Source organism: Martes martes (genome assembly GCF_963455335.1).
Source record: "Martes martes genome assembly, chromosome: 11".
NCBI lineage: Eukaryota > Metazoa > Chordata > Mammalia > Carnivora > Mustelidae > Martes > Martes martes.
In genome coordinates, this window is record NC_137899.1 from 40,107,197 (window position 1) to 40,120,111 (window position 12,915).

General features: G+C 38.1%; 1 protein-coding gene across 2 annotated transcripts in view; it reads right to left on the bottom strand.

Moving 5' to 3' along the window:
* The window catches only part of SGCE (sarcoglycan epsilon), a 66,981-nt gene that overhangs the window by 20,480 nt on the left and 33,586 nt on the right, over nt 1–12,915 (bottom strand). For both annotated transcript variants that reach the window (XM_080819017.1, XM_080819016.1), the window contains exons 4-5: nt 12,332–12,404; nt 7,269–7,467 (exon numbers count right to left, since the gene is read on the bottom strand). In XM_080819017.1, the coding sequence (XP_080675143.1) occupies nt 7,269–7,467; nt 12,332–12,404 (272 nt within the window). The remainder of the gene's footprint in view (nt 1–7,268; nt 7,468–12,331; nt 12,405–12,915) is intronic.

The following is a 12,915-nucleotide window of genomic DNA, read 5'->3' on the forward strand; positions in this document are numbered from 1 at the left end:
GTGTCCCAGAGTTTGACTACACAAACTCATTTGGTTGTTCTTTATGTCAAATTTATATTTTGACTTGAGATTCTTTGAAGGAAACTTTTTTTCAAAAACTATGGTGCCTTCATTAGATAAATACTATATAATGGGCTAAAGCTAAAGAGGAAAATAAAAATAAAAAATTCAGAACAAAAGTATATATGAGAAACCACTGGTAAGGTATTTAGATGATCAGTGAATATAAATATATTCCATTTAAAACAAGTTCTTAATTGTAAGCTTCACATAAAATCAAATTCTATTCCCTTATTAACTGCCTACCCAAGACCATATATCTCCTTAATAATTGTGACATTATACTTATAAACAGAAATAAAATGAGTATTTTTACAACTGTTAACTTGCTTTAACATGACATTGATTTGCATTTACAATCAGTAAGATTTTAAATTAATTCACTTCAAGATAACATAAATGGGCTAGAGATTTGATGCTTTGAAATGTTTTATTTTTTCCCTCAAATTATGAAAGCAATATAAAAACATTACATAAAACCTGGGATATAAAAACAGAATTAATTTATATTACTAAGATAACTATCTTCATTTTCCAATGTACCTTGCAAAATGTTTTTCAAATGCATATATTCTAACCTAATTTCAATCATCTCCAAAATACAATTTTGTACTCTGCTTTTTTCCCTTAATGTGTCATAAGCATTTTCCATATTGTACAGTCTTTGTAATTATAGATTTATGGCAATATAATTTTTTAAGTGCACATGATTTATTCACAATTACTTTAGGGTCGGACATGTAAGTTGCTTCCAATTTTTTTTATGTTATAAATAATATTGCAAAGACTATCTCTGTGCAATTCTTTAATGTTACTATCTTAAAAGAGATGCCTAGAAGTAGAAACATTTTTATGACAGTTGACACATACTGCCAAATTACTTTCATCTCTCCTTGGATGATCCATAGGCTTCACAAACTTAATATGTTCCGAACTGAGCTCATCGTCACCCCACCCCACCTTCACCTGTTCCTCCTTTTCCATCTTCTCTCCCGATGATTGGCATGGCCAGATGCTCAAGCACCATCATACTTGACTCCTGTCCTTCTTTCCACATATTCAATCCATCATCAGTCTCTGACATTTACCCCAAAAGAACTCTCACATGCACCTGTCCACTTTGTTCCATCTCCCTTACACCCTAGTTCTGATCACCATTGCTTTCCACAGGGCAGGAAGCAACAGCCCCTTAAGGGTTCTCCTTGAACCCAGTCTTTCTCACTGTCCTCAGGGAGCCTGTTTGAAGAATAAATGAACGAATAAAAAGCATTATATCAGTTTTAAAACACAAGCCACTGTATATTTGAAAGTTGCTAAGAGAGTAGATCTTAGTTCTCATCACAAAAAAAAAAAATTGTAACTACATGAGGTGATGGATGTTAACCGAACTTATTATGGTAATCGTTTTGCAATATATACATACATCAGATCATTATGTTGTACAACTTAAACTTGTACGATGCCATATGTCAATTATATCTCCAGAATACTGGGAAAATCTGTAAGTTAATATATAAAATGCAAACAGACTACAAATGCCATGCTCAAGAGAAGGAGATATTAGATTTGCCCTGCAGGTCAAAAAAAAACAAAACAAAACAAAACAAAATGTGTATTTATTGTTTCTTTTGTAGAGCCAGTAAGTTTCAACAAGATGGCTTTAAAAATTTTTTTATGTGTGGCTGTGAATAATAACCTAATGCGATACATACTGAAATCACATTTTTCATAATCTGTTTTCCTTTTAGCTAGCTTCTTGACATGAAGAAACTTAAAATTTTTATAAAGTGAAACAAAGGTGATTGTTATCTTTATGACCTTAGCCACGTGTTTTCAAACTTTCAAAGGTGTAAACAGATGAGATGGGAACATGCTGCCGAGTTCGAGGCTCTCAAGCAATGTTGATGAAACATGGTGTCTCAGACCCCCAAGAATTAATTCACAGGGGTGCAATTTGTTCCTTACGAAGGAGTCTTTTCTTCCAATTTGAACAATTCAACTTCCCCTGAGGTAGAACACATTCATTGTGGCCTTTACACATACAATGTTGAAAACTAAGTAACAGGTTAGAAAAAAAAAGATTAAGTCAACACTCTGTCTTTTTTAGCCAGATCTCTGCCAGATCAATGGATCCAATGATTGCATATTTGACCTAATTGTCCAAGCAACGAATGTGGTCGATTCTTGATTTTGTGGAGATAAAAGACAGTTTAGAGAAGAATGTGTCCACGTGTTACCTGTTGCCTGGGAACGCTTGAGCTCTTAGAAGAAAATGCACTAAGATTCCTGCCCTCTGTCCCCCACACCACTTCTGTGCATATCTGCAATCAATCGACCAAAAGTAAGATGAAAGATAAAGAATAAGTATAAATAAAGATAAATAAGTATAATAAGTATATATAAGTATAATAAGTATAAATAAAGATAAATAAGTATAAATAAAGAATAAACTAAATAAAAGATCGAATGCAGAATTAAAAAAGGAAAGAGAGGACAGTTCCAGACTCTAGTTCTGCTACTTGCTTGCTCCTCTTCCTTGGAGAAGGAATACATTATTCAAAGAGGGAACTGGCTTGCAAGGGTCAGACCCTTCTACTGTGTGTGTGTGTGTGTGTATGTGTGTGTGTGTGTGTGTGTGTGTAAGAGAGAGAGAGAGAGAGAGAGAGATAAGGAAAGATCTTCCTGCTTGTAGAAAGGAGGCATTTGGGTTTGGTCTACTCTTTCAACCATGTGCTATTTTCTGCAAATGTCCCTAATGCTTTGGAATAAAATCTGAAAAATTCTTCCTGGTATGCAAGGCCTTACCTGGTCTGGGGTTTGCCTCCTTTGTAACTACCACTTCTGGATCCCTGTCCCCCAAATCCATATGAAATAGGTTTCCAAATCCATCAGGCTTCTCCTACCTCAGGGCTTTTGCCCAAGCTGACCCCTCTATCTAGAATCTCTCTTCGTTATTTTTTGAGCAAGTTAATTTGTATGCTTGAAACTCAGATCTTCACCTCCTCTATGAACCCTTTCCAGGCACGGACCTGAAGTGAGGAAGAAACACTCCGTGAATACCTCGACAGTGGTGTGTACAACACGGCTTTTTAATTATCCAATTACCTGTCTGGTCGATTGTTTTTTAAATCACTATACCACAGAGATTAATATACTACTCCCCAATAGAAATACTTGATATGCGAATCTATGTGTAGAACACAGAATAGATTTTAGACATATAGTCACACTGATTTCATGTATCGGTTTATTTTTATACTTTTAAAAGTGGATTTATATGGGGGCGCCTGGGTGGCTCAGTGGGTTCAAGCCTCTGCCTTCTGCTCAGGTCATGATCCCAGGGTCCTGGAATCGAGCCCCGCGTCGGGCTCTCTGCTCAGCAGGGAGCCTGCTTCCCTTCCTCTCTCTCTGCCTGCCTCTCTGCCTGCTTGTGATCTCTGTCTGTCATATAAATAAATAAATCAACAATCTTTTTTAAAAAAGTGGATTTATACGGGCTTCCAATTTTTACATTATTAAAGGCTCTTTTTGGAAGTTCCTATCCTATATCACCACCCTTCCATAAAAGAATATTTGCACCAAAAGTGTAGGAGGAAAGTTCCTTAAGAATAAAGGACAATCTTATAAGTCACCAAACACGGGGGCAAATTCAGCAGAGCACTACGGCCTGGCCCAGGATCATGACCTTGCATCAGAGCAGTATTTGGCATCCACTGACTTACATTCTCTTCCTCAAGTTTAATTTGTCACTGAGGCCTTTATAGGGCAGAAAGCAAACAATTAATTAGAGGGAGCATTTTGTGAGATTGTCTAACGAATAAACGAGGATTCTCTTTGCTGACTGAGGCTAGATCCACACGCTTTGGTAACCAGAGGAAATCGTGGCAGGTTTGACAATCTCTTATGAAAAGTGAGTATATTCTTTAATCCTCACACCCCATCATTCCCTTCATAGCTGCCGTTTACACCACATCACTCACCCCGGCTTGGCGGGGATGCCGTGCCTAGAATGAAACATGAACCTGCTGCTCCTCTTTCCACCGGCTTCATCCTAGGCTAAATGCAGCCGCCCGTCCTTAGCTTCTGGCAGAGTCTCTGGAGCAAAAGCAGCACAGAGACCGCGCCCAGAGGGAGCACAGTTGCCAGGGTTATGGGTCTGGCAGGGGAAGGCCAATCTTTTCAGGAGGCTCAGCCTTCCTTTGCAGGAGCTTACTGACTTTGAAGTAAATCTTTGTAATTGTTTTCTGTTAGATTTAGGAGAAGTCTGAAAGCTCTCAGTGAGTGCAGAGGTAAACGAACGCACATGAGGAAGGGATGAGGACGTGGGATGCTACAGAGTGGGCTCCTGATGATGGACACTCAATGGTCCCTTGGGCTGGGGAAGGCCGGGGCACCTTCTCGGATGTTCCACCACTGAGAGTTTCTCCTATTCATCTGCTGTGTGTTTGACTACATAGATCAACTATGGAAAAAACCTTCATTTAGGAGACTGTGCCGCCATGAGAGATAGGAGATAACCTCATGGAGGTTTTATTCGTTTGGTTTTTTTTATCAGAGACCTGAGACTTTTGTTACAATTAAGTAGGATACTTTGTCAGGCGTTCAATTAATACCTTGGAAGCATATGATAACCTTTCAAAATAAAATCTTAGAAAAGAGAGGGATGGAATTCCTTAGTTATGTCTGATTGTAGCTTTTTATTTTCTTCAAGATTTCATTTTAAAAAGGGATTTATAGCCCACGTTATTTTCAAAACAAAGTAGGGAGACAAAAAGTTTATAAAGTAAATGAAGTATTACAATATGCATCAACAAAAAGAAAGCACAACACAAGAGATGAGTTAGCCAAGCACAGCGTTTTGTTTCTAAGTTTAAGGCAATAGGGCAAAAAGTTAGTTTTGTTACCATGGCATTAGATAACAACTGAAGGAAATGTGCAAAATCATTCACGGGGACAATTTTTTTTTTATTCTGGAACTATACTCAAGTATGCTCGTGTTTCATTGGTGTTCATATAGGGACATTGGAGCAGTAGGGTTGGTATTGGGTACAATTTATAGAAATGCTATTTTAAAAGACTTATCATATGAATACTTTGTAAAGGTTACGGCTTAACATTAAATTAAAACTCATGGAAAGCATTTCAAGTTGGGAAGGGATCTGAGACAACAGGGTCCAAATAAATGCCATGGGACTGACTCTCTCAAATATCTGACAGCACATGCCGCCCTCTAGCAGGTGCTGGGGGATCAGCTAATGACCGAATTCTTTAGCAAGTACTTGGAGGACAAAAATTCTGTTCTTAATTTAGAGTCGCATGCTCAGGCCCAGCCCTCGACTCAAAGATTCAGAATCTTTAGGAGGAAGCAGAAGCCAGGAACCAACCAACTATCTACCTATCTATGTATCTATGTATCTATCTATCTATCTATCCATCTATCTATATTTTGTAACTACTGGGTGTGGAGCCCAATGCAGTCTTGAACTCATAACCCTGAGATCAGGACCTGAGCTGAGATAAAGACCAGATACTTAACCGATGTATTTATTTAATTTATTTCTTTAATAGATAATTTTATATTATAACTTATCTATATAAACATATTATAAATTAATATATTACATATTATATTATAGATTATAGATAGGCAGCCAGAGCTATATTTTTATAAAAGCACTACTGGCAATTTTTAGGCAAGACATGGTTGGGTAGCACTGTTGTAGGTCAGAGTCTGGTTTTGAGAGTTGATTAGTTCAATTGTCTCTAAAAGGGCCTCTGTGGGTGCAGCCCGTGTGACAGAATAGGGAAGAGGAAGCCCAGAAGAGAGCACAACAAGACAAAACTCTACCAGTGCCTGGTTTTCAGGCTGCTCTCCTCCACCATCTTTTGGTCATTGTTTTAACAATCATTGTGGAACATGACTTTAAGAAACTATTGAAAAGACCTCATATTGGGAGAATGTTTTCAGGGGAGATTCCCTGTTCGTCATTTCCCACAGTTCTGCTTTAATTACTCAGTGGGACAGAGACTCATGTTGGAAAGCTGAAGTAAAAATAAATGTAAGCTCTAAAATTATGGTTTCATATAGAAAACCAACCAACAGATAGACCAAGAGATAAAGCAACTCTTTTTCTCAAAGCACTTCTATGTGTGCTTGACTGACTTCAAAATCCATTACTGTAACATACAAGCTACAATTTAATTCTGAAATTTGTAAGTTGGACTTCACAGCTCACTGCTTATCCCTTATCCCTCTTCTGCCTACTCTCTCATACTTCATCTATGGCTGTTTGTGATATCTTCCCTCATTTCCAACACAGTTCTCCTTTAACGCTGCCCTGAAATTTAATTCTTATTAATCCAGGTACTCTAGATGTCATCTGTATAAAAATGTTCCCATGTACATGGACAAAGGAGGGATTGGAAAAGGATGTGCTATATAAACTGTGATTTATTCTGTATTCCATACATTTATGGGGTTAAAAAAAATGGCAGATCTGCTTCAACCTACACGTTAAAAATTAAAGATCAAAGTTTGATTCAACATTGACATTCAATCCTCTCAATGTACCCAGGCATAAAAAGTGTTTCTTAAACCCTATAAGGGTCTAAGTCATACTTTGTAAGGCATGAGAACAGACAAATCCCTCTCAAACGTATGGAGTAGAAAAAAGTACCCCTTGGAGCAAAGGGGGAAATCGAGGCACAGAGGAGTGCAGCATTTGCCCAATGTCACCCAGCTCATGAGTGACAAGGCCAGGCTTCAGGAATAGGTTTCAAATCCACTCCAGCCATCCGTCACCGACACATGGTGGAAAGAATGTTAAAGGCGAAGAAATAGTTTCCTAGAATAAGGTTACAGCAGCCTGAGTATCCTGCAGCTGATAACTGGGGCATCAATTTCCTTTGAAATGCAGGGCCCTAAATAATCAGCTTCTCTAAGGAAGGTACAAAAGACTCAGTGCTATAATTTATGATGCTGATTCTGATCTACAATTAGAATTCAGAGGACCTGGAACGTCAGATATAAAGAACCATTAATATAACCTCTTTGTCAATATAGAAAATTGCTAGTGTTTCCCTATCTTTACAACACCTACTTCTTACTAATAAGAATGCAATAGGCCATCTTCCATCTATAAAAAATTTGATAAGACCACCAGAGTTCAAAATGCGTATTTAAGGGAATGAGATAAAGGTCTGCTTACCCCTCCTTCATGTCATTAATGGGAAGCGGAACTCTGCCGCCCCTGTCTAGGGCCGACGTGATGTTTATGGCGTTCAGACGCTCTGGCTGCCACACGTTCTTCACCGCCCCAAGAAAGTCTCCAAGAACCTCGCTGGCCAACATTTCTTCTACATTCATGTTTTTAATGAAGAATTCTGCTTGGTATGGTAACGGGAAGTCTAATTTTGGTGGAAAAGGGTATGCATATCTTTAATGAAGTTGTCTTTTGAAAGAGAAACAAAAGAACAATTCGAGATTTGTTGATCTCTGTCACAATCCTGGCTTTGGGGAACACTATTAATATTGACTTTAAAGGCTTTCTGTACAACAGAGGACATATTTAAAGACATAAAATACATTTGACATGAAATTTTACCTACAGTGTAATCAAATCCAAGGGATAGTGGGGCAATTTATAATTATAGGATTTGGCCACAAAAGAAAAAACTGCCAAATCTGTCTCCATTTTGCCAGTGACCTGTCAGTCTCCTCCTCTGCCAAGGTACCCAGGTAGAAGCATTTCCAGAACCCTCCATGGGTAGGGACAGTATTTTGTATTCGTAGTGTTTTCAAATTGACAGATCTTGTTTCAAGGACATTGTCTTATTTAATTGTTACAACCTTAGGTAGTGCTATGTTCATTTGAACAGAGGAGAAAGTTGAGGTGCAGAGCAACATCTTTCCCAAGTAAGACTTCTCTGTTTGGGAAGGATGTTGGTCTGTGCCTCAACAATTACAAAATATCTGTAATTACTTGTGAGTTGTTTATGCATAATTTGAAATACCTTCTTTTTAATCTGCAATATTACTGATCTTTTTAGAGCATGCTAAAACATTACTTTTAGAGCATGCTAAAACAAACTATGTTCCAAAAGAAATCTGAAATCACAATAATTTCACCCTTTTGATCACTTCATAATTAAATATTCTACAGAATTATATTTTTAATTTCTCACAAAATTCCACATCTCACGTTATTAGAGATTTAGCTTTTTTCCTCTTCAGTATCTCATCAAACTTTCCCTCTAAAGATTTTAAAATTAATATTTATTTTAAAGTAACCAATGCCCAATTCAGACTCTGGGTATAACAAAGTAGGATGGAAAGAAACAGAATTTACAGTTGAACCTTGAGCAACAGAGTTGGAACTATGTGGGTCTGCCTATATGTGGATTCTTTTTTATATAATGCAGTACTGTAAATGTATCTTCTCTTAGGATTTTCTTAAAGTTTCTTTTCTCTAGCTCACTTTGTTATAAGAATACAGTATATAAGCTACATGTAACATACAAAATTAGACTTATTTATGTCATCATCGGTAAGACTTCTGGTCAACAGTAACCTATTAGTAGTAAAGTTTTTTGGGAACTAAAAGTTATACACAGATTTTCAACTGCTCACGGTCAGCGCACCTACCCCTGAATTGTTCAAAGCTCATTTGTGTTTCAGTTTCTCAAATGTTACTCTTTAATTAAAAAAAAAAAATCATTTCCTACATTCTGATTGTTCTATTACAGAATAGCTTTTATTTCTTTAATAATATTTCCATAATAATAAAGGCTATCTTTTTTAGAATACTTACCATGAGGCGGGCCAAGCTAAAGGGATTGCGATGAATTATCCCATTTAATACTCACAACCTGAAGGTGAGTTGGTACTCGCCCTGTATTTTCAGAGGAGGAACTGATCTGTAGAGGGGCCCAGGATTTTACCATCATTTGAACTTGCCTCAGATGATTTTTATCTAAGCTAAAGGGGACTGTATACAAAATGCTCAGTGGAGCTCCCAGCCTAGAATAAGAACTTATAAAATAGTAAACTTTAGCAATTATGATAAATAATATGAACAAGTTGTTTACCTCAGAAGGAAAAGAAGTTGTTTCTGGACTATACACACATTTAAAGCCTACATTTATCCTCTGATGTAGTTCCTTAAAACTCATAGATCTGTAAAGTATTACACTCTTATTCAATAATTAAGTAAAAACTAAAAATTACACAATAAATAACTGAAATCGTGATGACCTTGTTTCTTATGAAGCCTCTTAATACCAAAGGATGCCTGATGCCAGAGCTGAAGTCAGGGAAGAGAAGAGGTTCAGGCTTTAGAATTTTCAAGAGAGTTTTCTGGAGTGCAGTGTCTCTTCCTAAAGATTTTTGCATGACTCTAATCACAGAAGGTTCTTCTTTCATCTTCTACACTGCCATTTATCCTGCCTGTGATTTTGTTAGATTTGTTTGATGTATGGCCCATCTGCAGTCTTCTAAAATATGATATATTTATGCTATTTTATGTAGATAAGTTTCCTGTTTTATACAGATACATTTCCTGTTTTATATAGATAAACAGTAGCTTAATCATGCCACATTTTTCTCCATACTGAAAAACAGCCATACATAAATATGTCATGAAGAACAGTTTCCTGGCAATAAATAATATTTATAAATAATGCCAAAGATAGTTTTGAGTGTGCTAGAAGTCTATCATCCATTCATTTCACTCAGTGTTTTTATACCCACTTTTCTAAAGAAGCATGCAAAACAGCTTTCCTATTTTCAATGCTCCTTTTTGGAGAACTGTTACTTGGTTTTTCCTAATTCATGTGACCCTGCTTCGTGGCTCCTCTCTGAGACCCGCTGCCGCCACACCCTTAGAGGCTCTGGGCCGAGCAGCTGCCGGCCGTCTACCGCGCCAAGCACTACTGCCAACCCTTCCAAAGATGAGTCATAGGAGCTTTCTAACTTTGGGGAAATCCCATGCCTGCTATATTTGGACATCACAGGGGCCAAGGGAACAGTAGGCCAACAGATTGGTGGCAGGCCTCTGAGGCTCTCAACCCAATTTAGAGAATCACTCTATGTCCTCTCCTTGAGCTTCGTGCTCTGTGATGCTACATGACTAATTTCCCATTAGGTCTCCCAGGGCAGGAGACAGCTGGGCAGGGAGTCGGACGGAGCATGATTATCCTGAAATGCCACTCTTGCTGTTTCTTTTCCTAACCTCATCTGGGAAAAATGGTGTGTGTGTAGGCCCTGCTTAAAGATGTGTCCATCCTCTTGCCCGAAGACGGTCCATCCAGACCAGCACAGATAGATGCATGCCACCTGGTTCACTGGTTTTCATATATAAAAGGCAGCAGGGCAGCTCTGCCTGAGATAAAAGCAGAGGCTTCCAAATCCCATCTGGTGTTCCTCCCTGACCAGCCCACGTTCAGAATCCCCGATGCAGATGAATAGCCTGTAAAGCCAACCTCCAATCCTGCAGAGGTCTAGCAGTCTTCCATTAGTATCTGCTTGAACACGGGTCCCTGCATATCAAACACCTGTATTCTGTATTCTGTATCTACTAGAACTGAGATCAGACTCGAGGAGGAAGTTCAAACTGTAGACCAGCCTGTCCTTCTGTCTGCAGGGGCTCCTGTACCTGAGAATGGGGACCCCCCCTTGGGAGCATAATGGTGACGTTAGTGATCCAACTGCACTGTCAGGTAACCATTTCACTACACTGAGGAACTCCTAAGGAGAGAGGGAGTTTTGTGATGATTCTGATCATTAGTAGTATCCCACTATGGATCCCACCATGGATACTGGATGCAAGCATCCAATTAGAATTGAAGGTGGGGGCAAAAGTCCTCTTGTTCCAAGCAGGAATACCTACCAAAAGTCCTTGGGAAGTAGAAAAGGGGACAGGGAATCTTCTGTCCAGGCCCACAGAACTGGCATTTTGACTTGCTTTTCATATGTGAAGGTTACTTTATTTTTAATTTTTTTTTAAGATTTTTGTTTATTTATTTGACAGATCACAAGTAGTCAGAGAGGCAGGCAGAGAGAGAGAGGAGGAAGCAGGCTCCCCGCTGAGCAGAGAGCCCGATGTGGGGCTCGATCCCAGGACCCCGAGACCATGACCTGAGCCAAAGGCAGAGGCTTTAAACCCACTGAGCCACCCAGGCGCCCCCTGAAGGCTACTTTAAACTTTAAACTGGCATATTTGTGGTCTGCAATTGATACTACCAAAATACCTGGGGAAAAACTCATGTAAAAGGGTTCAAAATCTCGAAGCAATCTACGAGGTTATGTTGTGAAGCATCAAGTCTATAGAAATTACTTTCCTTCATATAGTATAAAGGCAATTTTTAACTCAACCTTTATTGAACTACCACAAATTCCAAATTAGTAGGTCCTAATAAAATGTTTCATGTTTGATCATTTAATTGTACTAGCAAATAGAACTCTGAATTACCTATTAAGGGTGCACAATTGTTTTACTAATTTTAGGGGTAAAAATGCTGTGTCCGTTCTCCTTCTGTTACCCTCAGAAATGATATCTAGGGCAGAGAGGCATATCCTGTGATATATAAATTTTAACTATAAAATTTTCAGCAGTATGTATTTTTCCCAATCAAATGCCAAAATCAGATCAGACTATTCGAGAGCACGATTCTTGGAATATAATAACCTTGCAAATCCTTGGGAATCACTTACCATTCATGTATATGTAACTCCAAATTGCTGATGGACTCAGACAATGCATGATTAGCTATTTAGGAAGGAGACTGTGACCCAAATTCCAGTTTATTTCCATCAACAACTCTCTGTCCTCACATACAGTTAAACCACTACCAATGATCAGTTTCAAACTAAAATTATAAAACTAGCTACTAAGTACTGATTGTGCACCCTGTGCTCAGCCCTGTGTTAAGCACATTTCAATCCTTAACTCATGGACTGCTTCCTTACCCCAGACTTGGGAGAGAAATGCTAGTCTTAGTCTCATTTTGCAGAAGATGAAATGAGAGCCTGCAGAGATAAGTGGCCTTATGTGCTTGGCTTTCTAGTCTGAGCTTCTCAGCGCCATCACCCATCATGATATTTTATAACCAGTTACAGATTGCTTGGGTTTCTTTTCTACACATTACCATTTTGTTAGTGACATTAGGTATGTGGTACCTGAAAACCCTTAACTGTATTTTGCACAGATATAAACCATAATGAAATACTTCTTGCAAATAAGAAAACAATCAGCCACATATCTTCCATACCTACCTTCTGCTGACATTATATTAATTATCAAATTATGCCTTGCAGTCTCAAAGGTACGCCTATTGTAGGCAGTTATCTATTAGAAAAAGAAAATCATATTAAAGAAGTGAAATGTTATTTGGGAAACAGAATTCATTAAGGACAAAATGAAAACAAATTGTCGTTCTTTCCATTTTCATTATTTATGTACTCACAAAATGTGCCTTCTCCAGGCAAGAACAACTCAGAGCTTTTAGCAATGTTATGGGAAAATAAATAATTAGGCAAGTCTATTTAACATGCTAAAACAAAAAGTTAAAATCAGAAAGACCCTTTTACAGGAAGACAGAAGACCGTTAAGTGCTAGCAGCAATGCAGATGCGTCATTAGTAAATGGATTAACCATTAGAAATTACTCACCACTGCCAGTCTAAGATTTCAAAAACAAAACAAAAAACACAATACATTTTCGTACTTTTCAATGGAGCTTGAGGATTATGCTAAGAAGTACCCTTTTAAAAAAAGTTTATCTTCTGTGTTGCTTGTATTCAGTACCAAACTGCACACCTTCCCGTCAAAATATGCATGAATGACCCCTTAGAAATCAT